Here is a 26,606-nt window from a genome sequence, read left to right on the forward strand (position 1 = left end):
CCATTCATATAAACAAATACTATTATATAGCCATTTTAAATGTTTTGACATTCTTAATGCTATAGAATTTGCATATAGAGTACAATTGCTACCATATAAAACAAAATGCAGGGAAGATTGGAAAAAAAAAAAAGTTAGTGACTTTTAACCTTAAGTGATGTCTCCTTTGTTTCTGGCTTTTTGCCTCAAACAAGTCTTTCATCACCTGGCTATTATTATGAATAAAGGTCTCTACCTGGAGCACACCAATTTCTCTACAGCTGAGCCCATACCTTATACATTGGAAAGCAAAGATCCCCAGCTCCCTCCCGCCATTCCAGGTGTTAGTCCATCCTCCACTATCTCATAGCAATGCCTCCTTTGGAAGTTCTCACCCTCTTCTCCTCCTTCCTCAACCTTGTAGTTAACTAAGGAGTCTTCTAACCACAGGACTTTAATGCCCTGCAGTTAAGAGCCTCATGAGTTTCTAACATCTATGCTGCATGAGCCAATACCTACCACAGTAAGCAGACCCTTTTTATCCGCAGTCTTGCTTTCCTCGGATTCAGTGACCCAAGGTCAACCTTGGTCCAAAAATACTAAATGGAAAATTCCAGAAACAAACAATTCAGAAGCTTTAAATTGTGTGCCATTCAGAGTAGCACAATGAAGTCTCGTGCTGCCCTGCTTGTCTGCTCCTGACATCCAGGGTCACGGGAAGGAGATGATCAACAGTGGCCTAATGCTACGTCTCAACGCCCGCTGTCATTCACCTCACTTCATCTCATCACGTAGGGCATTTTATCCTCTCACATGGCCATCAGAAGGGTGAGTGCAGTAGAATATTGTAAAAGAGCGAGTGTGCACATTCACCTTTTATTACACCTTTGTTCTATTGTATTATTAGGTGTGGTTGTTCATCTCTAACTGTGCCTAATTTATAAATTAAACTTTATCATAGGTATGTATGGATAGGAAAAAGTATAGTATACATAGGGTTTGGTGCTATCTGTGGTTTCCGGCATCCACTGGGGGTCTTGGAACATATCCCCCAGGGATGAGGGGGGCCTACGGAATCCTACCCCCAGCCCCTCCTAACCAGAGAAGCCCTCAGCCCCTCCCGGCCATCCTGTCTCCCCACCAACAGGGTTTCCGCATAAGCCACCTCGGCCTGTACTGTCCAAGCACCCAGGACGCCCTCGTTCTCACTGCCACAACCTGATCCACAGCCCTTTCCTCTGCTTCTGACTCCTAAGGCTGCCCGAGTTTTGCTTAGTTACCAAAAAAAGAAAAAAAAAGGCTTCTCCCTACAATACTCTAGTCAAGCTCAGCCACTTTAGCTACGTGGCATTGGGCACTTTTCTCAACTTCTCTGGATTTAGTTCATCCTTGAGCTACTACCCCACAAATGTGCAGTTAACATTAACACAGAAGTCACATATGCTCACCTTTTATTCCCCTCAGGACTTGTTATCACTTTCCTATCAGAACCTAATCCTCTGCAGCCATGCTCTAAATCCCTGAACCTGTAATCCATTCCCCTGGCATGCAAATAACTCAATTGTCTACCCGACCTTGAGCCATCAGGAGCTCCCTCTCACTCCTTTTCTGAAAGCAAAATAAAACACAAATAACCCCCTCAGTGCAGCACCTTCTAACTACTGCCTTTGCCCCTCCTATGAAACTACTAAAGTCTATTATAGTTTCTATTTCCTTTCTCAACCTCTTAGTAGGTGAAGATAAAGGTGGATACCATCTCTACCTCTGGGAACCCAGGATGGAGAAATACAAAGGCAAATTCCTGAAGCATGAATATCCTCACACTACTTTTACATCTAATTGTCCAAACTGGAGTTCTCTCAACTCTAAGGATGGTGTGTGGAGCTTTACAGTGGGGTGCATGGGAGAAAGTAGAGGTTCCCACAGTCAAGGCTGAGAGAGCAGCAGACCTGCCCATCAACGCTGTAAAACGCCTACTAGTGAGAAAACGCCAACTGCTTTTCCCCTCTTCATTCCTACAGAACGTTACTTTTAGGTTTTTGTCTTAGTTCTTCCACTAGATTGTAAATCCTTTCAGGGTATAAGGCTTCAGCATCTACTGTTGCTAGCAATATTTTTAATGAAAACCACCTAAATGCCACTTCATAATTTTAAAACATGGTAACACCAAAAATGTTCCAAACGACGACCAATTTTGATTAACTCCAAACATATAAGCCTCCCAATTGCATCCCTAAAAGGGCTGGGTTATAATTGGGCTTCTTAAGATACTAAGAGTTTATGAAAAGAAATGTCAATTTCTTTTGGACTTGTATAGAATAGTTACAGTTGTGTAACTTCATTTATCTTGGTCTTCTCCCCAAATGTATGTGGTGTAAACGTGGTTTCTCAGATAAGTCTAGAGCAAGAGTCAGCAAGCTTACCATAAAGTATTTCAGGCTTTGTGGGCCACTATGTCACATGCTTTCTTTTTTTTAAAAACTCTCTAGGGCTTCCCTGGTGGCGCAGTGGTTGAGAGTCCGCCTGCCGATGCAGGGGACACGGGTTCGTGCCCCGGTCTGGGAAGATCCCACATGCCGCGGAGCGGCTGGGCCCGTGAGCCGTGGCCGCTGAGCCTGCGCGTCTGGAGCCTGTGCTTCGCAACAGGAGAGGCCACAACAGTGAGAGGCCTGCGTACAGCAAAAAAAAAAAAAAAAAAAAAAAAAAAAAAAACTCTCTAAAAATGTAAAAGACCATACTTAGTTCATGTGTCATATGAATATAGGCTGCAGCAGAATCTGGTCCCCAGGATGTAGCTTGCCAACCCTGGTCTAAAGAATCGGGTATGAGAACTTTTGAACCATGCTTTTTTCGTCTTTTGATTCTCTCAGTTCTGGAACAGGTCTCAAGGCACAGCGTGCCTGTAATAAATATCTGAACGGTTGATAAAAGCAAGCCAGGTATTGTGAAATCACTGTTGGTTCTTGGGTTGGCAAATGGTCAAAGAAAAGAAAACAACATTGTAAAACCTCAGGGGCTCGTATTTTCTATCTGGTGATGTAGCCGTCTTAGCCGATTCTGATTCACAGCTATCAGGCGTATCACCAAGCCAGGCCCTGTTCAAAAGAGCTGGCCCTTGACTGTCAGAAACTTAAGCCGAAGTGTGTGTGTGCAGGTGGTGGTGGTGGTGGGGCCTCTCGAAAAGGCAGAAATGGTCTTTTGTTTAAATAGGAGAAAAAAATTAGGACTCAGTGCAGTAAGATTGAGCATCAAAGATTTTTAAAAAAGCAGACAAGCTAGAACAAAATGTTTTATTATTAAAATAAAAACCTTTGTATAAAAGCATAACAGATCAAATGCTCTATTTACATTTATTGATTCAAGGTCCAATTATGCACCAAACACTGCACAGGCACAGCTACGGGCTGCAGACGCAAAGCAAAATGAACACAGACACTTAGATTCTACCTCTATTGAACAATTTGATTCATGCCGAAACAGGCGGAGGGACAGACATGGACTCTGCCCAGAAACTAAACTGGCAGAGATGTCAAGTTAGCAAACTGTTGAAAGTCACCCTTCTCCCAAAAGGCACTTCTCAGTGTTATAAAAGTGCTTCAAACCTGAATGTGAGCCCTGTGCCTGGCTTATAATTTCTTCAAGAAAGTAAAAACTGCAAAGAATTGTAGCTGAGTATAAGTATCAATTTTCCATGCAACATAAGCAAGAATTTATTTGAAATACCTTATGTTATGAACTGAAATCAACTTGGCAAACTACAGTTATCCTGAAGTTTTATTCCATGAATTCAAGTCGGCCTGTTCCTAGAGGCTCCCCGTCCCAATTCCCCAGGATGGCTTTTCTACAATGATTTCAAGCATAGCACTGCCCGAGAACCTCTGGGTCGTGACCGTGTGGGCCAGATGCACTTGGTGGAAGAAATCAGCAGCAACTAAGCCTCAACTGTGACAACTTGAATAATAAGCACAATACATGGAATATTCTCCTGAGAGGCCTCCACAGTCATATACTCCACTTGCCAAAAATCACCTAATTTTTCCACATGGTTTTAAGACTTTTGTGCCTTGATTCTGTTAAAAATGTCAGCGAACACTAAATCAGACCCAATGTTTTCACGTAAGCAAGTTAGAGGGCTAGTCTCTGGAAATCAAGAGATGTAGTTAGTTAACACTACTACTGTGTTTCTAAGTGCTTGGTTTTATGGGTGGATTCCAGGGCTATTTCAACACCAATTCAATCAAACATGCTTTCATAAAATTGTCATTTAAAAAGGATTCTGAAACTACCACTGGAGATAAGAGGGGGATGGCATGGGATGAGGGGTGGGGGGAAATGCAAAGGAGAAACTGCAGGAGGGCAGAGTACAGCGGGCACTACACCCCCATGACGCCCAGACATGCATGCATGTCTAATGAGGTTAACCTGATGTGCCTATAAGACAGACTGATCATCAGAATTCTTAAACTCGGGTTTCAATCACATGACAAAATTGAAAACGTTAAAACAAGGAAGATTTGTGAAGTGGAAGGCAGGTAGTGGATCTTCCAATTATTATGCTTGCATTTCAAACTCCTGTTTTAGACTGAAAGAGAAGAGGGAACATGTCAGGATATGGTTTTCGGCCTGAGAATTATCTTCTGAAAACTAATTCCAAGAGACACACGCACCCCAATGTTGACAGCAGCTCTATTTACAATAGCCAAGATGTAGAAGCAACTTAAGTGTCCATCGACAGAGGAACGGATAAAGAAGATGTGGTCCATATATACAATGGAATAGTACTCAGCCATTAAAAAGAATGAAATCATGCCATTTGCACCAACAGGGATGGACCTGGAGATTATCATACTAAGTGAAGTAAGATAGAGAAAGACAAATACCATAGGATATCACTTACATGCAGAATCTAAAATATGATACAAATGAAAACTTATTTACAAAACAAAAACAGACTGACAGACATAGAAAACAAACTTATGGTTACCAAAGGGGAAGGGAGTTGAGGGGATAATAAATCAGAAGTCTGGGATTAACGGATACAAACTACTACATATACAATAGATAACCAACAAGGTCCTACTGTATAGCACAGGGAACTAAACTCAGTATCTTGTAATAAACCATAATGGAAAAGAATATGAAATATATATATATATATATATAACTGAATCACTTTACTGTATACCTGAAATACAACATTGTAAATCAACTATACTTCAATTTTAAAAAAGCTAAAAAAATAATAGTCTTCTGAGAGCCTAATTCACTCTTTTAAACGTTTCTATCGAGTTATAACACATCTTAAGTGTACAGCTTGAATTTTACACACGCACGCCCACGAGGGTCACCCTCACCCAGGTGAAGATATAAAATGTTTCCAACGCTCCCCGACTCCCCATGTGCCCCTTTCTAGTTAATACCTGCATCCTCCTGCCCTCCATAAGACCACTATTCTGACTTGTACCATCTTTTTATTAAGATACAAAAATGAATGTCAGATTTGGGTGTAGAAGAGGGAAAAAACAGCCCTACCTTTTCAAGTAAGCATGCACGTTCCCGAAGCCGTGGTACTTGGCTAAGTACACGAGCACCCCAGTTGCACACCGCCCGTCTCTCTGCCGACAGAAGCTACAGTTGCAGATCCCGCGACAAGGTGGGCAGTGCCAGCTCTGAATAAGCATGAAAAGGCACCATTAAGTTAAACCTCATGCCGCCGCTTACTTATCTACTGTTTAACCTTTAAGGTGGGCATGATCAATTGCATTCAGATCTTTTTAATTATTAAAAAACTCGTGGGCTTCCCTGGTGGCGCAGTGGTTGAGAGTCCGCCTGCTGATGCAGGGGACACGGGTTCGTGCCCCGGTTCAGGAGATCCCACATGCCGCGGAGCGGCTGGGCCCGTGAGCCATGGCTGCTGAGCCTGTGCGACTGGAGCCTGTGCTCCGCAGCGGGAGGGGCCACAACAGTGAGAGGCCCGCGTACCGCAAAAAAAAAAAAAAAAAAAAAACAAACTCGTGGGCTTCCCTGGTGGCGCAGTGGTTGAGAGTCCGCCTGCCGATGCAGGCGACACAGGTTCGTGCCCTGGTCCGGGAAGATCCTACATGCCGCGGAGCGGCTGGGCCCGTGAGCCATGGCCGCTCAGCCTGCGTGTCCGCAGCCTGTGCTCCGCAACGGGAGAGGCCACAGCAGTGAGAGGCCCGCTTACCGCAAAAAAAAACAAAAACAAACAAACAAAAAAAAACCCTCTTAACATGGTTAACATCCATTAGTCATGCATCACGTTCCCTTAGGAAATCCCACAGAAGAAGTCCCACAGCCACTAGCAGGGCTAAGTGGAGAATGGACTTCCCCGAATTGCCGGGTCGGGAGCACTCCAGAAGGGCTCACAGCTATCTAGCACCAACACTCTGAATTCAGCTGCCTTCCCCGAAGTGAATGTCCCACGACACTGAGGGCTCAATCTCTTTCTGGCCCTATCAGCTCACGACAGACTCTCGAGCCCACAGGACCCCCCGCTACAAGGCACCTACTGGGTCTAGCAGAGCATCCCTGACTTCTTCACCGTAACGGTTTCGAAGGCAAGGCCCGCAGAACTGGCCTCGAACGCCCCAGCACTCTGGGTTTCTGCAGTTTGTCTTGGTATCCATAGTTTTCTGGCGGCACTGATGACAAGTCGATCCCTGCAAATAATAAGCAAATAAGAACCGAAAACAAAAACACTGCTTTTTGTAGACAAAATACTTAAAGAACGTCCTTCTTTGGGAATTCCCTGGAGGTCCAGTGGTTAGGACTCCACACTTTCACTGCGGAGGGCAAGCCGCACAGCCAAAAAAAGGATGAATTTGACTACAAAAAAAAAGTTAAAGAATGTCCTTCTTTGTGGGTAGAGTCTCATATTTTCTCTTTGAATCCTAGTTCACATCTATATACACATGTATACAAAATGACATGAAAAGTATCTCAAGCATGGTGATTTCATTCAACTGGCAGACGCAATACCTTATGTTATCAAAACTATATCAAGAAAAGATCTGTTTATCTTTAGCACACCACCATATCCCCAGCACCTATCTATGTAGGCACACGTTAATAGATACTTAGGTTGAATGAATCAATTTCTAAATTAAGAGAAGATTTAATGCTACTGAAGACTAAGCAACTACTACTATTGCAAACTTACTAAGCTAAATCCCAAGAATGCTACAAAACTCTCTTACATGAAAAAAACACACAGGCACACATCCCATACGCTAAGATTGCTAGAACATTAGCAAAATGTCTCTCTCACAGATGTATACATTTCCAGACATCATTTAGAGGCTCTGACCAATGAACGGTTATAGATCTTCTCTCGAGAGTTGTTGCAGATGTTGTCCAATTCTTCCTCCGTGATTTCGTCCACTGGGCGAATTATATGGGGAAGGGTCACGGATCCGGGGCGACGACTTCGGGGCATGTCATCTTCCTGCATAATGAGAAACATGGAACAGAGTGGTCTTCCTGGCTCTCGCCAGCTCTGAATCTCAAGATACTTGCTTTGTCATTTCTTCAGAGAATTCAAGCTGGAAATCATTCTTAGAGCTTACGGAGAAGGGGAGAATCCTACATTTACTAAGGATCATGGGACAACATCATGGAAATGACTCCTACAATTAAGAAAAGCCCAAGATAATTTTGATCCTCTCGCCTGCTACCAAGAACCATCAAAATAAGCCGATGTGGGCTTCCCTGGTGGCGCAGTGGTTGGGGGTCCGCCTGCCGATGCAGGGGACACGGGTTCGTGCTCCGGTCCGGGAAGATCCCACATGCCGCGGAGCGGCTGGGCCCGTGAGCCATGGCCGCTGAGCCTGCGTGTCCGAAGCCTGTGCTCCGCAATGGGAGAGGCCATAACAGTGAGAGGCCCACGTACCGCAAAAAAAAAAAAAAAAAAGCTGATGTGACCTTAACCGTTCTGGAGCCTTTGAGACGAACATTAATACGGATCATTGGTGTTGAGGGTGTGTGTGCTCCCATGCTGTGTCCATGATCCTGGGCCCAAACAGAAGAGAAAGCATAAAAGCGGAGAACTCACGTTCATGTAGCCGGCCACGGGCTTCCTCTTTCTCACCAACATGTACTTATCCTCCTCCTCCTCGTCCTCCTCGTCCTCCTCCTCCTCCGTGGGCAGGGCACTGTGCGACCCAAGGACCCGAGACCTTGACCTGGTGAGAGGACGAGCTCTCCGCTCAGGGTTTCTCCTGCAGGAGACACCTGGGAATGTGCGCCTTCGGGGTGTCTTTGGACGCTGAACAAAACACAGAGGATTGGACCCGTTTATTCCACAATGAGAAGTGGCACCTTCTCCTGAACCAGGCTGTCCTTTAAGTAAAAGGAGTACTCCACTTTCCGATTTCCTTCATCCTCTCTGTAATGCATGGAAAATGAGCCCAGAAATGATACAGCCATTGTAATTTGGCTTTTGTTAACACCAAACCTGGTTTCTCTCAAACTGAGGGATGATCTATTTATTCTTTACTCAATAAAGATGTAAGAAAGAATCTCGTTCTCCAAATAAAAACCTTTTCTACAATATCTCTTGAGCCCTGAAACACATTCACTGTTCCTATACTGCCCAAGAGAGAAATGTATGTATGGTTTTCCTTGTTCTATTCTTGCTCATGGAGAGGCGGGAAAGGAAATCTTTCCTTTTGTACCACACCAGACACACCAGATTCCCCTGAGTTGCACCAGCTTAGTTTCCTCAGAATATAATCATATATATTAGGCCATGACTTGGTTAACAAATTGTTTTTTCTTTCTTTTTTTTCATTCTCAGATTTTAAAAACATCCATTACCATGTAGGAGGAATCTGCCAATGCTGGGGATACAGAAAAAACAATTTTCGATCTTTATTTCCTACCCCTGACGGTCTTAGGTTTACTTGGGTGGGAGGAAGAGAAACAACCAATCACAAGAGGTTTGAGGAACTTCCCTGGCGGTCCAGTGGTGGAGGCTCCGTGCTTCCACTGCAGGGGGCGTGGGTTCGATCTCTGGTTCAGGAAGTAGGACCCCACATGCCACGTGGGTGGCCAAGGAAAATGGAGGGGGGTGGGGTTTGAGCCCCACAGGAGCTCGGCATCAGGGGGCAGGGGCACCCCTGGCCCAGGGTGCAAGGAGGAGGTCCCAGAGATCTATCAGAAGCTTTCCTCTATCACCTCTAAGTATCTCTACAAGACCACATGAAATAACGAAATTGGACTTTAAAATCAGACCTGTCCAAAACAGTACCATACAAACAAGGATTTGTACTTACTGAACTGGAGCCTGGCAGGGAACGCCTTCCAGGGAAGGAGCCAGGAAAGCTTTCTAATTCTGACATTAGTTTTGCAAGCTAAAAAGGGAGGAAATTAAACAGAAGTTACTGGTTTAGAATAACTACTGAAAACAAGTAAATTCTGGAAATCACAGTAGCACGTTTCAAGGAGTTTCTGATCTCCCCTATACATCTACCAAGACTTTAATAGATTAAAAAAAAAGAAAAGTTAGTTTAGGGAAAGAAACACATTTTAAAACATGTTATGAAAATTTCAGAGCTACATGGAAAATAACTCTTATGACAAAGATATAAGCAACAAGTGGCTTAGAGAAAAGCTGGGAAGGGTGAGTTCTAATACATTCAAAGTCAGATACCTACCATTGCTTTGTTTTGCTTTATATTTAAAGCCCTTTTCTCCAAAAAATTCATGCCACTTTCATCTTCTGAATCAGAATTGCAATCGGTCACAGAATTCTCTGAGGGTTCGGGGGGCACTGCTCTCTCGTTGGCTGCTCCCCTGGTGTTTCGAGTTGGAAACTTCATGGCCACCCGGAGAGGTCCGGAACTTCTGCACTGACTGCGGGTCCGACAGCCCGCGTGGTCTGTCTGCAGCCTCTAGTCAATCAGAACGAGTGAGGCATTAATGACTTGCTGATTGTTGCACAGTCTGCAAGAGTATGACCACAAAACATGCCTTTGGAACAAAAAAAGCTTCAGGCAAATACATTTGCACTGAACACTTTAATTGTCAAGTTTAATTGACAGCACTGGGTAACAAAATCAAGAATTACAAATAAATACAACAACCTGAGTGTAGTTTAACTCGGGGAGCCTACCTGAGACACATTGTTATAAGCCACCTTCACAGTCCCTAGGCCAGTGATTCCGAGCCTTTTTTTTTTTTTTTTTTGCGGTACGCGGGCGTCTCACTGTTGTGGCCTCTCCGGAGCACAGGCTCCAGATGTGCAGGCTCAGCGGCCATGGCTCACGGGCCTAGCCGCTCCGCAGCATGTGGGATCCTCCCGGACCGGGGCACGAACCCATGTCCCCTGCATCGGCAGGCGGACTCTCAACCACTGCACCACCAGGGAAGCCCAAGCCATTTTTTTAATGTGAAAATCCCAGCTCCCTTTTTCATTTCTTTAAAAATAGAATCTTTATGCATTTTGAAAAGAATTCCCCTAGGAGTAAATATGTGTGCTCTCATAAATATGATTTCAATGCTTATGGCAATACTAAACTTTATTAAAAGATGTCTCAATGTTCTGTACTACTTTTTTAAAAAACTAGCAAAATATATGTAACATAAAATTTTTCACTTGAACTATTTTTAAGTGTACAGTTCAATGACATTAAATACATTCATTGTTCTGCAACCATCACCACCATCCATCTCCAGAACTTTTTCATCTTCACAAACTGAAACTCCATACTCATTAAACAAATACTCCCCACTCGCCTCCCCCTCAACCCCCGGCAAACACCATTCTACTTTCTGTCTCTATGAGATCTGACTACCTCCCTCTCTTATCCACTATTTGTAAGCCTAAAATTTTAAAAATCTGATTCCAAAAGTAATATGTTTCCATCATTTAAAATGTATGAAAATTAGCCACTGGGGAAAATGCAAATCAGAATCACAAGACAGCACTTCCCACCCACTAGCAGAGACAAATCAATAAGTACAGCAAGGATGTGGAGAAACTGGAACCCACACACACACTCTGGTAGGACTGTAAAATGGTGCCGCCACTTTGGAAAACAGTCTGGCAGTTCCTCAAAAGGTTAACCATACAGACTATATGACTCAGCAATTCTACTCCTACTGAAGAGTATATATGTCCATATAAAAACCTGTATGCACATGTTCATAGCAGCATCAGTCCTAATAGCCAAAAGGTACCAACAACCGAAACATCCATCAACTGATGAATGGATAAATAAAATGTGGTATATTCACACAATGGAATATTATTCAGCAATAAAAAGATATGAAGTACTGGCACATGGAAGAACCTTGAAAACATTATGCTAAGTGAAAGAAGCCAGTCACAAAAGACCACATATTGTAGGGTTCCACTTCTAGGAAATGCCCAGAATAGGCAAATCTATGAGAGAAAATAGATTAACGGTTGTCAGGAACTGAGGATATTGGGAAAGGATGCAAAGTGACTGCTGATGGGTACAGGGTTTCTTTTTGGGGTGATGAAAATATTCTGAAATTGACTGTGGTGATGGCTGAAAACAAACAAAAAAAGAGAGAGGAAAAAAATACCACCCATAAAGTCCCAGAAACGGAAGACCCATTTTTTAACATTCCAAAATCCCCACCACTTTTTGTACTCTTCATATATTTGTAGTGTGCATGGGTTGAAAGATATAAAATGACAAAACTTTTATCAGTTCTTAAGCCTTTTAATCAATTGGCATTTTATCAATCGCAACAAATAGCATCTACAAAGAACTGAAACATTGCCCAGAAATGATTCAGGCTATAGACAATGTTGGGTGACATCCAGATTCGCAAATCAGCCCCTGCCAATAACTCTAATACATACTGATTTAGACCAACATCACCTCTTAGAGGAAATATTACATTATCATGAAGTTAGACGGGGATAAACACTCGCTGGTCAGGCGTTCTCACTTATGTCAGTGCCGCTCAAGTGTGGTCCCAGGCAGTGGACCCGTGTCAGACCACAATGAGCTAAAGGGCACGCACCTGACTGCAAATCAACAGTTTGCCGAGAAAGTCTTGCTAACAGAACAACGTGTGCAGAAGTAACCAGCATGCTCAGGGAGAGTGGGACCAAGGTGCAGCAGCGGCAGCAGTGTCCTGAGCAGGACAACAGAGGCTAAAGGTAAGACAGCATGCACAGGAAAAGCCAACAAAGGAGCAAAAGTGGAAGCAGGCAGGGCCCTAATTGTCATTACCTGCACTTAAGCTCCTGCATGGGAGTTATCACAGGCTTTCCAGATGCAGGCACAGATCCACTACAGGACCGACATTTACTGAAGGCCTACTCTATGTCAGGCCCTGGGCTGGGCACTTGAACTTAAATGTGAATGTAGCTCATCTTGAGGACACGTGTGCTTCCTCTGATTAGGCTGGATTTCTGTAGCAACAGAAATCTGCAGGCGGGCCAATTCTATCTTACCAGTTTCCAAGATTTTCAGAGACTACAAAAATGGTCAAGCTTTACAAGTAGAACTACATTTGTAAAAAACTGCTTTAAGACATGAAGAAAATACTCTTAAAACTTTTTAAAAGATCAACAAAATCTCTGGCATGACTAAAACGAAAATCATAAGAAAAAAAAATTTTAAGCAAGTATGCCATGCCTCTAAATATACCTTATTTCTTGATATTGGTGAAATTCTCAAACTCACCATTCCATCTTGTATCTCACTCTCTGAGAAACCGCAAAACGATTCATCATCAGAGTCGGCATGAAAAATACTGGCCAGTTCGTTAGTGACATCTGGCCTTGGTTTCTGCAAAAATCCACAATGGTCTAACACATCTTGCACCTCACTTTCTGAAAAGCCGCAGAAAGATTCATTATCAGAGTCCTCATAAAAAACATTTGCCAGTTCTTCACTGATATCTGACCTGAATTTAGGTTTCTGTAAAATAAATAAATAAATGTGGTTGTGCATTTTTTTCCCTTTTTCAAGAACCAATTTTCCATAAACCGTGCAGAGAGCAAATCACATTTACGAGTGCACTACAAGAGAATAGCTTTTGTTACAAAGAAAAATGGTTCAGAGGTTTACAAATGATTTCTGAGTTGTTATGGCAAATCATCAGGCATGTTAGGTTAGGCGACATTTCAAAAGGATAGAATAAGTAGCTAATCTACCTCCAACAATTACTACCTAGAACCACAGCAAAAAGTGAAATGAAATTACAGTGCATACTGTATTTTCGTAACGGCTGTATAGAAATGTAAGCAAAAAGCAAGCAGTTTTAATCACGCACAAAGCATTTGAGGCATTTTGAGCACGGCAGACTCCATTCTGTTTATTCGCAGGCAGCACTTACTGTGTTTGCAAAATTATCAGAAGCAAAGCTGTCACAACTATCATCAGAGGATGACGAGGTTTCCATGGAAATTAACTTCACATATCTGAATTTCTTGAAGTTCTTCTTTGCTCTGCGATCCTTTTGCTGCAAACAGAAATGGCAACACTATTAAATGGGTTGCGTACCGCAGAATCTAACGAAAGATATCATTTTTGAGTTGAGTAGGTTCAAACAGCACTGAGGAGATATATCCATTTCTTATACCCTACACAGAAAAAGGAGGGTTTGCAATTGCTACAAACATTTTTTCAAAACCAGGTAATATCCTAAAAAGAGATCCCTGTGAAGGAACATTATAATGACAACTATCAATTTATTCAAATATCTGTAGAGCTGCCCCTTTACCCACCTTAAGAGCCCCCAACTCTTAACATTACTATACTGAGCTCCCAAGGCATTAAAAGCTAAACTCCTAAAATCTGCCCTTAAAAAAAAAAAATTAAACTGTACTTCAAAAGTACAAAATGGTAGAGTGATTTCTCTCCCTCAGCCAAAATCAAGCTAATGAGATCTTTCTATGTAAGCTTTGGGCTCTGTACTGTGATGCTAATTTCCCAAACTGTAAAAACTGGGCAGCACCTCTACTTCGAGATGGCAGGCTTTCAAACAGGCCTGTGCCAATCAGGAGGGGTAGAGTGATTTCAGCACAAGTCCTTACAAATCAAATATATCGACCCAGTGAACAAATGTACAGGAGCCAAGTTAAAGGTCAAACAGTCCTCCAAACCCAGGTAGAATGCCTGATTCCACTTCAGGGCTCTATTAGGCTGGCCAGACATTCAGCTCTTTCTGCAGTCCCCTTGCTGCACAAGTCTTAAGTTTTTAGAGGTCCTTTCATAAGACACAAATGGCCTGTGGATATGAAAATGCAGCCTTCCTTCATGAACACTGAATAGCCTGGCACTGCTCATCAGAATATGCAACTGGCATCTATCTCATGTAAAAAGATGGCAGTTTCTACCGTTTCTTAATATTTAATGAGATTTCTTAAATGTTGTATTAGTAGTTCCTATATTTTTCTCTTCTGAAGTATAGCCATGGAGTAACAGAAGTGACTCCTTACACTGAAAACTTTTGAAAAGGCAAGCTCTGCTAGGGGTCCCACAAAAATAATGCCAAGATGTGAGGTGAACAGAACATTCTGACCTCCCTTCTACACTTAACATTACGCATTTCTCTTGCAAATAAAATTATTTTCATGACGATGGGACCCAACCACCCAGTACTCAACAGACTCCATTCAATCATCTTAGGAAGTTTTAGTTTTTTGTCCTTTTAGAAAGGCAGGAAAATGTGATAATGGGTAGAGGTACTACCTATTAAAGGAGATCTCAGAAACTCCCCATTTTCCAGATGAGCAAATTAAAGGCTCCAGGGAAGTGAAACAGATTGCCCAAGATCACAGGGTTGGAAGGAGTCTGCAGTCTCCTAAAACAGCAAAGCTCCTTGCACTACTGCAGGAATTATCACCATTCACTCATCAATATACCTGCCAGCAGTCAGACGCTCAAGACAAAGACAGCCTCAAGGGAGGCATTCTTTTGGAAGCTCGCAGGGAAATACCTGTTGAGCTTTAACTAGTCACCACATGCCAAGAGTTAGTTATCAGGCAAATGTATATCTGGAGGAAAAGACCTAGAAAGAAGCAAGGCAAATGATCATGGTTGAGATGGACTTTCTTGGCAGATAGGTAATAACTAACACCACTTAATAGGTGTTTTTTTGTGCCAGGCACTAAGTATGCTTTCACATTAATTCCTTGCAACAAAGGTGGAAACTGAGGCTCAGAGCGGTGAAAGGAACTATTCAAGTCCTACGATAGCCCAAATTTGAACCCAGGCACGTCAGAGTCCAAGTCCAGCTACACATGTCTTTCTTCATGCGGAAAGCCAATGCCCAGGTCCATTCAGGAGAGCTATCTCTGAAACCACGCCCCCAACACGCCCTCTCCCACCCCCCACCCCACCCCCAGGGAATCCCAGCCTTCCCACGTGGGTCCCTTACCCATGATATTTATTTTAAGCGTGTCACTCTCTTCCTTTTCACCCAACCCCCACCCTCTAACCTCTTCTGGGGCAGACCCTCCGTTCCGGTTTCCGTTAGAGCAGAAAGTAACGTTCCATCAGGGCTACATCCTGCTGCTGAGAGGATGGTTGGGGGGTGGGGAAGGGAGTGGGACATGAGCAAACGGTCGGCGAACCGTTCAGACCAAGTCCTTCCACTGCACTAAATCACCGCCTGGGACTGGAAATGCCCCCTCAAGTGTGCATAATCCAAGTTCTAAAGAGACCGATTTGCAAGACCTTTAAACTCCAAACTCCAAACCCTCAGTGGTTAGAAGCGCCTGCTGGCATGGGTGATGCAAAAGCGGGCGGGAAGCGCGCCCAAGGACCCCCAGTGCGCGCGGGAAAGGGCCTGGAGGCTGCAGGGCGGCGCTCCCCTCCGCGCCCCCCGGGCAGGGCTGCGGACAGCGGACACAATGGGCCCCCCCGGCCAGCCCCCAGCACACGTGCACCTCGGGCGCACGTGGCCTCGAGCTCCCCGGGGCTGCCAACCATCCTGCAAACCTCTCAAATCTCCGGACCGCCCGCGCGCCGGGTGCACACGCCCGTCGGGGGCAGCCCCTAGTCCCCGAACTACCCCCAAGTGCACAAAATCAGGGGCTTGCCTCAACGGGCGCCGCCCAGGACGGCCACCAGTTGATAAGGGCACTCCGCCGCGGAGTTGGAAGGGGTCCGCCCGTGCCCAACACCCACCGCGCCCATCCCGCGCCTTCGCCCGTCCAGCCTCACCGGCACGCGGCGAGCATCCATGCTGGCGGCTGGCGCTCAGAGCGCTGAGAGCTGAGCAGCCGCGCGCGCCTCCGTCCCACCACGCAGGAGCCGGAGCTCGAGCAGCGCGGGCCGGCGGGCGGGGCGTTCAGAGCCCGGGCTGGAGGGGCGGGGCGCGGCAGGCTTTCCCGCGTTGGGGCGCAGGTCCTGCCAGCTATGGTAACGGTCCACCCGCCCGAGAGACCCACTCGGCCCAGGAAAAAAAAGCGACCCACCCAGCTACCCTGAAGTCCTGTGATAGCCGTGCAGTCCCCTAAAATCCTCCTTGGAACTGTGGTGCCTTGGGAGCCCCAGGACAACTCTCTTTACGTAGCTGCACGGTCCCGAGCGAATGGCGCGAAAATGGGTCGTATTGCCCCGGGGTTAGCAGACTGATTTGCATGAATTCCGGGGCTAGGAGAGGAAAAGTGAAGATGGGAGTAGTGGAGAGCTGCGCCGGCCTCCGTATTTAGCACTTTCCCTGCGGTGTACGGTTTACGTTATATAAAACAAAAATCAAAGAACCAAGCACGAACTCCACCGTTTATCAGGCCAGGCACTGTCCCTAGATGTGGCACCTCTTATCTGGTAACCGCACCATTATCTGAAGCAATAAAATGAGTTAAATCCTGATCTTTCTTTCCAGAAAGCACGGGAAGTTGTTTCATATAAGACTTGTGGTTTTGAAATGAGAAAGGGCTACTGTTAGTTAAGACTTATCTATGGGATAATAAAGTCTAGAAATTATAGAAGAATGGAAGCTAAAGACTGTATTAATGTGGTTTGGAGTTAACGTTCTTCCGTCTAAATTTAGAATTACCTAAGTCAGAATGAGCGTGAGATTTTTCATTGCCCTTTGAAACGAACCTGACATTACAACGAAATACAGTGTGAGGCTTAAAAATTTTTTTTTGTAGAGAACGGGGAAAAAAGTTGTTTTTAGAAGAAAAAGTAAAATAAATTGTGTTGCTTTAAAAGATCTTAATTATAATCTTACGTTTAAAACAAGTGCTTTAAATGAAGCATTCGCTTTCTCCTTCAAAACTTCTCTTGGGAATATTCCTTTGCAGGGAGAGAGCATGCGTGAACACACTGAGTTCCTCTCCGGGTATACTGAATACAAAAACTTGAGAATAAGCCATGCAGGAGAACGTGGATTGGAAGAATCGTTAAGGACTTGATTGGAGCCTTTCTACTACACGCCTGATCCATGATCACTCTGCCACAGAGCGAGGAACAAAGAACTCACGGTCTGGAAGGTAGGCGCCAGGAGAGGTTGTTGGTCTGTCTGGCGAAATTCCTGGCAGTAGCGAGCCCTCAATAAATATTTGTTGAGTAAATAAACGACTGCATGAATGGTGAATGAACTAAAATTGTCGTTAGTGCTGTGTCCTTGGGGATACAATTTTGTGCCACTAAAATTAAACATGAGAATTTGGAATTGTTAAACTACATAAAGTAGGGGAAGATTAAGTCACTTTGCCTGTTGATTCTGATAAGAAAAGTATTAGTCTTCCTGGGGCGCCAGAATATAGTTTACATATTTTTTAAGGTTAAGATCACTGGTCTATTAGTCTTTTTAGTAATCAGGAAAATGCAAATTAAAACAGAGATACAGTTTCACTCAGACTGGCAAAAAATTTAAAGCCTGTTAAGACCAGGTGTTGGTAAGGATATGAGGAAATCCCTGAAATGATGTTATTAGTGTAAATGTTTCACTTGGGAGGGCAATTCAGGAATATTTAGCAACACCACTTCCAGATATATACCCTAAAAGTTTTTCATGCTGCAAGTTAGAACCCATTGGCAAATTGTGAAATCAATTTAGTGGGTTGCAACTAGTATATTTTCTTCTTTCTTTTTGAAATAGAATTTTAAAAATAAGAGTAGTGTGAGTATTGTTTCCTGAAGCGCTTGTGCCTGTCTGTGTGTATGCTGTATAAAACGCGTACTTCTTACTGTGCTTCACCATCAACAAAGTTTCCAAGATACTGTCCTGGAGAAGGTACATTATGAGTCTTGTGCTGATGCTCTCTCCTTTATTTGTTCAGCTGAGGCTTGCCAACACCCATGACACCGGCACTATTCTGAGAACTGGGAGATACAGCCCAGGAAGTTTACATTCTAGTGGAGGAATGGAAGTAAACTATAAGATAATTTCAGGTGTGATAACTTCCAAGAAGGAAAAAGTAGGATAGAGGGATAGGAAATGAAAGAGGTACCAATTCAGAAAATAGAAACAGGAAAGGAGGTGTTATCTGATCAGGAACCTGAATAAAAATAAGGGAGGAAGCCATAGGAAGATGAAGGAAGTACTGGTGTCAGGCAGAGTGAACAGAAGCCCAGTAAAGGACTATACTGGACTACAGAAAGCTAGGGAAAGAGAGGGTGAGGGGTCAGATCACATGGGGCTTCCCTGGCCATAGGAAGAGGTTTGAATTTTATATCAGGTATGATAGGAAGGATTCTGATGAAGAAAAGACCCAATCAGACTTCATGGGCTGTGTGAACTGTAAACTAAAGGGGGACAAGAGTGAGACACTTAGGAGCCCCTGGAGGAAAAAATGATGGCTTGGACTAGGGTGATCGTGGGATGGGGGGAAGTGGTCAGATTTTAAGATGTATTATTTTGAAGGTAGAGCTAACCAGGCCAGAGGAGTGGATGGTTCATTCACAGTAGTATTTGTGTATCGTAATGAAATATTGCCAACAACCTAAATGGCTCTCAGAAGGGAAATGGAGACATGAACAGTGGTGTATTCATACAATAGAATTTGAAGTGTTCAAAGGAATGGCATAGCTTACTTGCATCAAGGTAAGTAAATCTTAAAGTTGAGTGGAAAAGCAGATTGCAAACATTTCTGTAACGTGTACCCCTTATGCAAATTTTAAACACAAAACATACATAAGTTGTGAAAGTATATAAAGACATGTGCAGTTGGAATAGGATACAGGTTAACTCTGATGAGGGAAAGATGAAGGAGGGGAGGGGAGGGTCTTCAATGTATGAAGCAAATATGGCAAAATGTTAAATGTGCGTGGTAGATACATAAGTGTCTTTTATATTTTCACTTTCTGTGGGATTTTTTTGTATCTGAAACATTTTATGATAAAAAACTTTTTAATTTTGAAACATTTGTTATGTCAGTCAAGATATATATTGTAGTGTTAAATATGCAGTCCCTTTATAGGGTCCTATAAATTGGAATACGAGTTAGTCTTGTAATTTTAGCCATCTCATAAAGGTTTTATGTCACTATGTTAATCACATATGGGTAAATATGTTCATTTTGAATGAAAGACACAACAAATGAGTAAGAATGGAAATTCAGTGTGCAGAGATGAGGGCGCAGCCAGAGCAAAGGTAATAGGTACATACCTGACATTTCATAAGCACACACCTGACATACACAGACAGGATCTGGTACGAGGGCTGTAAATACAGCACATACTCAGTAACTACCTGTTACTAGCCAGAATGATTGTAGGAGGAATGTTAAATCTGTAAAACATTCTAAAATACCAGTCTCCTGTTAAAGAGCTTTGAACTCCTCAGGCTATTATGAACTTTCAGGATGGTTGTGTGCTGTCCCATAGCTTTAATTCACTTTGCACAAAGAATTCCATTTCTTATTATTAAGTATGATACTTGACCCTGAGGTTCTGAGCACTAATAACAAGGTGAGCTGAAGTCAACCTTGACCTCTAGATGTTTGGTTAGATGGATTTCAAAACAAAGCTAATGTCCCAGTAGGTGTGCCGCTCCAGTCCCACACACCCTTCCTTCTTTCAGGCAATGTAACTTGAATGCAAGCTGCTCTGTAAACAAGAGACCTTCAATAGCTGCCACACACCCAGGAACAAAGGGCTGGGGAGAGTTGTCATTGTATTTGTGGATACAGGCAGGTTGCAGTCTGTCAGGTGACAAATCTTTATTTTAAATAACCCCCTAATTATCGATGTACATGACCCCCCCTCCCCCCCCCACGCCTGCTTTCAGGATGCACAAAGGCAAGAAACCCAAAAGGTCTAAGTTACCCTTCTGCTGCCAGAAGCCACTCTGCAGGAGGGCCCAGCCCATGACCACCCTGGCTCAGTCAGATCCACAAATCCTACCCCTCCAAACCATATTGGTATGTTTGCTTTTAATCATATGTCAACACCATTTTAAGTAGGTCAGTTTGCTGACATCCGACACCTGATGCGAGAATGGACTATGGAAACATGAATGCAAACCTGGCCATTTTTAGGGAGAGGAAATATTTGTTTTCTCATGGATAAGCACTGTCCATTGTGAAATACTTGATTGCTAGTGTTAGAGCACCATTAAACACTGGATGAGATAAAGTCAAGTTTTAATTACTGAATCAGTCGGTTCCAACATTATGGACACTGAATTATAACTACAACCTAACTCTGCCTACATTTTTATGATCCAGACTCCCCTTTAGCTTGCTCTCCTTCCATAAATTATTTAAAAATGTGCACTTAGCAAGGTTTTTGTTTGTACTCAAGAGTTTTTGGTTTGTTTTAAATTTGATCATCCCCCCACATACACTGGAAACAACTGGAGTGTACCAAAAAAAAAAGGTGTGAAAATTTTCTGGTTTTTGCTACATAGACAACTTATTGTAAACTGTCCTAGTTGTGAATTTTCCAGATCATTGATTTCTTCTTCAGATCTGTTCCTCTTAAACAACTCTGTGGAAAGAGAATTGCTGTAGAGAGAGGAAGTTTAACTGTTAGCTTAAAGGAGACTTGAGGATTGACTATAGATTGGTTAAAAATTGAAGATATTGGTCAGGGCCCCAAGGAAGAGCCTAATCTGAACACTGATCCGTAGAGTTCAAAACCAGTCCACCAGCAGTCCTTAAAAGTTAAACAGAGAATTACCATATGATCCATCAATTCCACTCCTAGGTATATACCCAAGAGAATTGAAGCAGGGACTCAAAGAGAAACTTGTACACCCATGTTTGTAGCAGTGTTATTAACAATAGCCAGAAGGTGTAAATCATACAAATGTCCATCAACAGATGAATGGATAGGAAAAAAAATGTGGTATATACATACAATAGAATGTTAGCCTTAAAAGGAATGAAATTCTGATACATACTACAATATAGATGAACCTAAAGAGCATTATGTTAACTGAAATAAGCCAGACACAAAAGGACAAATATTATATGAAGTACCTAGAGTAGAAAAATTCAGAAACACGAAGTAGAATAGAGGTTACCAGGGACTGAAGGGAAAGAGGGAATTAACGTTTAACGCATGCAGAGTTTCTGTTTGGGAAGATGAAAACGTTCTGGAAATGGATAGTGCTAATGCTTGCACAACACTGTGAATGCACTTAATGCCACTGAATTGTACACTTTTAAATTGTTAAAATGGTAAATTTCATGTACATTTTACCACAATTTAAAAATTAAAAAATAGCAACAACAACAACAACAGCTCACCAAAAATCTGGATTCCACGAGGACTCATGGGGTCAGGTTAAAGGCGCCGGGAGTGAGGAGAAAAACCATGTTCCCATCCCACCCTCTCCCAGATTTCTAGACAGAAGAAATTACCGTGGAAAATGTGATAGAATTATTGATAGTCCAAAAAGTCATCATAATTCGCAGCTCCTTTTTGCTACAATAGTGTTTCAAGATTGCAATCTGGGGGGACTTCCCTGGTGGCCCATCGGTTAGGACTCGGCATTTCCATTGCAGGGGGCACAGGTTCGATCCCTGCTTGGGGAACTAAGATCCCACAAGCCGCACAGCAGTCGGGGGGTGGGGAAGATTGCAATTTTTTTAATAAAAATAACTTTCATGATCATGACACATAATATCCATAACTCACAAACATGTCCTCTCTTCATGGGCCACCAGGAAGAAACAAGGAGAAAACACCCAGCACTGTCAGTCTGGCCGGGGTGTACAGAGATCCAGCCTTGGGAGAACCAGCATGCCTATTCCTTGGTGAGTGTCACCCAGTGTTAAAGGAAATGACCCTGACAGATACTCAGGCTAGACTGGGAATCTCCCGGACCTATGGATTTTTGGCCCAAAGGGATGTTTTGGAGTAGGACACAATGATTCCACTCAAATGGTCTTTAAACAGCCTGATGAAACTTGTGCCTCCTGGGGTTGTAACTCAGAATGGACTGCTCCCTTTGGCGTTTATTGAAAAGAATTGTAAAAGTGGGTGGTGGGAGAGGGGGTTCTTTTCCTGTCTCAGCAAGACCAGCGTCTGCAACTACAAGTGCCACCAAACATCCTTATTAATGACTGAGGAGGTGATGAGGTGGTGTGAGTAGTACTAGAGCACGGAGCTTTGCCAAGTAGGACTACCAGGCAGTGGCACAGAAAACAGGCACCAACAGGTGCGATACAGACGATTTAATGGCAACCAAGGAGATCACAGGAACCCGTTGGGCTAGAATTGCAAAGGCCTAAGGAGTTTAGGTTGTATCCTGAGAGCAATAGGGGTTTGAGCAAAGGAACAATATAGTAAAATTTGCATTTTAGAAAAATCACTCTGGAAGGATAAAGAACGCACATGAAGGGGACAAGGAAGCTGGATGCTGGGGAAACGGGAAGCTATTCCAGCTATCTAGGACACAGAATGATGAGGGCCTAAATTAATATTGTTCTGGTGGGATTAGAGGGAGGGGTGAGCATAAAACAGGATGTAAGAGATATTTAGGAGGTCAGAGAGAACAAGAATATAACCAGTGGGAGAGGAGCATAAAATGGTAGGATTAAAAAAGAGATTTAGAGTGCTGTCGCTAAAAGAAAAATAATCTCATTGATGTCCTCGAAAAACAAGCCAATGAACTACATTCATGATGCTCTGCAAATTTGGAGATATATTTTGAAAGCTATGTGAAAAATCAAAAACCATGATTATAATTCCAATAATCAAATAGCAGTTAGAAGTAGAAGTGCAACATTGGTCCTCCAGTTGAAATTATATAATTACTAGGGTTATAAAAAAGTATAAGAGATCCCACATTAGTGTACTTTGCTCTGTCCATAGATATCCACTACGTACCTGGTGCTTTACTAACATATATTAACGTAAGGCAGGAAAATAGGGGATCTGGTTTTCTTGGGGCAAGGCTCATGGTTAGCTGATCTCATCCCTATAATTACTTTAATTCTTAGAAATTTATTTTTTAAATTTCCTCATTAACTAATAGATACTTTTATACTTAATATACTTACATACTTTAATACTTTCATACACTTTAAAAAGTAGTTAAATAATAAATATCTAAATAATATATCAGCAGTGTTGATGGTGGTTAAAGGTACCATTTATTCCATAGGTTGTAGAATGGCAAGAAAGAATTGTAGCAGAACTAGAGATGAGACGATAGTGCCAGGAGGTTGTGAACTTAGACCGAGAAGCACCTTTGATATTGCTCCATGATACTGTCTCTTGATACAGTAGTTATGACTTTAGGAGCTTTATTTTAAAAATTAGGAACAGGAATATGAGTTTCTGACTAGAAAAGTAATATTTGAATCATGTTGGTCTGGGGTGTCTTTGAAACTACACAATGGAAAAAGTTATGTGCTTGGCAGGCTCAATATTAAGAGCTAAAATGTACTGAGCACTTACTATATGCCAGACATGTACTCATTTAATCCTCACACCAATCCTATAAGGCAGGCTTGGTTCATTCTCTCTATTTTATAGATAAAATACAAAAACTGAGAGAGATCAACTTGCTCAAGGTCATAGAATGTGTGGTGAATGGCAGAGCTGCTATTTCAACCCCGACAGAGCCCACACTCTACTGTTACATTGTACCTGACAACATCTGAATACCCAGCCCCACCTGCTTAAGCATCATGTTTGATACCAGGTGATAATGTCCCCGTCCCCCACCCCACTCCCAGCCACCGCAGATTAGACACCTGAGATAGGGGCCACTGATCCATAATACCTTAGTGGTCCCATATACATACATTCACATACACAGGTGAATTTAAGCCAGTCACTTTCTTCCTCTTAGCTTAGTTAATACCAAGAGATAACACTGGCCAATGGTGGGATTGAAGGCAAATAAATGATGCTCTGAGTCCACGCAGACCAAAGATTACTATGAACCAATGTTATGAGGAAGCAAAAGAGACCAAATGGCCAGTAAGAAAAGAGGGTTGCTTAGGGAAGCAAGAAGAATTACCCAAAACTCAAAAATTTAGAAACTGTAAAAACTGCCTGTCTTAGTTCTAACAAAGATACCATAGACTGGGTGGCTTAAACAACATTTATTTCTCATAGTTCTGGAGGCTGGGAAGTTCACAATCAAGGTGCCAACCGATCTGGTGTCTGGCAAGAGTCTACTTCCTGATTTGCAGATGGCCCTCTTCTTATATCCTAACAGTGGAGAGCAGAGATAGAGAAGCAAACTCTCTCATATCTCTTCTCATATCTTCTTCTCATATCTTTTCTTCTAATGGCACTAATCCCATTCATGAGGGCCCCATAACCTAATTCCCTCCCAAAGGCTCCACCTCTAAATACCATCTCACTGGGGATTAAACATCAACATACGAATTTCAGGGGATGGGAGCCACAAACATTCAATCCATAACATTGGTTTCATAAATTCCTAATTGGAAATTGGTAACGCCTGGTTATTCTAGTTACTGTCTTTCAAAGTAAGCGTCTGGGGGCTTCCCTGGTGGCGCAGTGATTGAAAGTCCGCCTGCCGATGCAGGGGACACGGGTTTGTGCCCCGGTCCGGGAAGATCCCACATGCCGTGGAGCGGCTGGGCCCGTGAGCCATGGCCGCTGACCCTGTGCGTCCGGAGCCTGTGCTCCGCAACGGGAGAGGCCACAGCAGTGAGAGGCCCGCGTAAAGCAAAAAAAAAAAAAAAGTAAGCATCTGAAAGATCTAGTCTAGTTTGTAACCAGAGTTGTGATGGCAATCCCATCTCTAGGATAAGAGCTTGGTCAAGCTGGGTCTGTTTGAACTCCTCTTTTTCAGATTAGAGACTGGAAGGCTGGGTGTGGTGTTGTATGGGAATCCTGTGGCTGCTGTAAGAAATTACCACAAACTCTGTGTCTTAAACAACAGAAAGTTATTCTCTCAGTTTAGGAGACCAGAAGTCTGAAATCAAGGTCTCAGCAGGACTTTGCTCCCTCCAGAAGCTCTAGAGGAGATTCTGTTCCTTGCCTCTTGTAGCTTCTGATTGCTGTCCTCATTCCTTGGCTTACGGTTGCTCACACCAGTCTCTGCCTCCATCTTTGCATGATCTTCTCTGTGTCTGTGACTCCTCCTCTTGTGTCTCTTATAAGGAGGCTTGTCATTGGGTTTAGGGCCTACTTGGGTAATCCAAGATGATCTCATCTCAAGATCCTTAACTTAATTACATCTATAAAGACCCTTTTTCCAAATAAGGTAACATTTACAGTGTTCGGGTACTAGGACAAGGACATATCAATATTTGGGGGGAGGGGGAGCACCACTTCTTTTCCTCCTTTGTTTTCTAATTTATGTTTGATGGTTGAAGAAAAAATTATAACATGTCTAATATGGGTCTAAATTTATGTGGTGGTAATATTTAAAATAATTATAAAATGGGAGCGTAAAGGGATGTAAAAAGAAATAAAGTTTCTATATACTTCACTTGAACTGTTGAAATGAAAACACAAGCAGATTATGACAAATTAGGTATAATAATGTATACCTAGAGCATGCAGTACTAAAGATATACAAAGAGATGCACTATAAAATATTGTAAATAAGTCAAAATGGAATTCTAAAAAATGTTCAAGTAACATGGGAAAGCAGAAAAAACAAAATGGCAGATTTAAGCCCTGATATATCATTACATTAAATGTAAATGGCTTAGGGGACTTCCCTGGTGGTCCAGTGGTAAAGAATCCACCTTCCAATGCAGGGGACACAGGTTGGAACCCTGGTCGGGGAACGAAGGTTCCACATGCTGCACACACCACAACCACTGAGCCCACGCACCTCAACTAAAGAGCCCACATGCTGCAAACTACAGAGCCCATGCTCTCTGGAGCCCGCACGCCACAACTACAGAGCCCACGCACTCTGGAGCCCACGTGCCACAATGAGAGAGAGAAAACCCACATGTCACAACTAGAGAGAAGCCCACATGCCGCAACTAGAGAAGTCTGCACGCTGCAACAAAGATCCCGCATGCCACAACTAAGACCTGAAGCAGCCAAAAATAATAAATGTAAATGGCTTAAATAAATCAATTTAAAAGACAGATTGGCAGAGTCGATTCTTGAAAAATAACCTAACTCTATGCCGTCTATCAGAAACTTACTTATAATAAATTATCAGATGAAAAAAGATACAGCATGCAAACATTAATAAAAGTAGGAGTGGCTATATTCATATAGATAAAGGAGACTTCAAAGTAAGTAAAATGAACAAAGATGGAG

General features: G+C 43.0%; 1 protein-coding gene across 3 annotated transcripts in view; it reads right to left on the bottom strand.

Moving 5' to 3' along the window:
• Nucleotides 1-3,255: 3,255 nt before the first annotated feature.
• The window catches only part of CDCA7 (cell division cycle associated 7), a 34,651-nt gene continuing 11,300 nt past the window's right edge, over nucleotides 3,256-26,606 (bottom strand). Inside the window, exons 1-10 of one of the 3 annotated variants that reach the window (XM_081242294.1) lie at nucleotides 16,155-16,366; nucleotides 13,321-13,446; nucleotides 12,666-12,902; nucleotides 9,654-9,890; nucleotides 9,273-9,350; nucleotides 8,051-8,263; nucleotides 7,307-7,444; nucleotides 6,510-6,659; nucleotides 5,512-5,648; nucleotides 3,256-4,561 (exon numbers count right to left, since the gene is read on the bottom strand). In XM_081242294.1, coding sequence (XP_081098420.1) covers nucleotides 4,531-4,561; nucleotides 5,512-5,648; nucleotides 6,510-6,659; nucleotides 7,307-7,444; nucleotides 8,051-8,263; nucleotides 9,273-9,350; nucleotides 9,654-9,890; nucleotides 12,666-12,902; nucleotides 13,321-13,446; nucleotides 16,155-16,175 — 1,368 coding nt within the window. In that variant the 5' untranslated portion in view covers nucleotides 16,176-16,366 and the 3' untranslated portion in view covers nucleotides 3,256-4,530. Of the gene's footprint in view, nucleotides 4,562-5,511; nucleotides 5,649-6,509; nucleotides 6,660-7,306; nucleotides 7,445-8,050; nucleotides 8,264-9,272; nucleotides 9,351-9,653; nucleotides 9,891-12,665; nucleotides 12,903-13,320; nucleotides 13,447-16,154; nucleotides 16,367-26,606 lie in introns of those variants that run through there. The other 2 variants (XM_081242295.1, XM_081242296.1) reach the window with 2 other exon arrangements.

The sequence above is a fragment of the Mesoplodon bidens genome (genome assembly GCF_964165515.1).
Source record: "Mesoplodon bidens genome assembly, chromosome: 8".
NCBI classification, from domain to species: Eukaryota; Metazoa; Chordata; class Mammalia; order Artiodactyla; family Ziphiidae; genus Mesoplodon; species Mesoplodon bidens.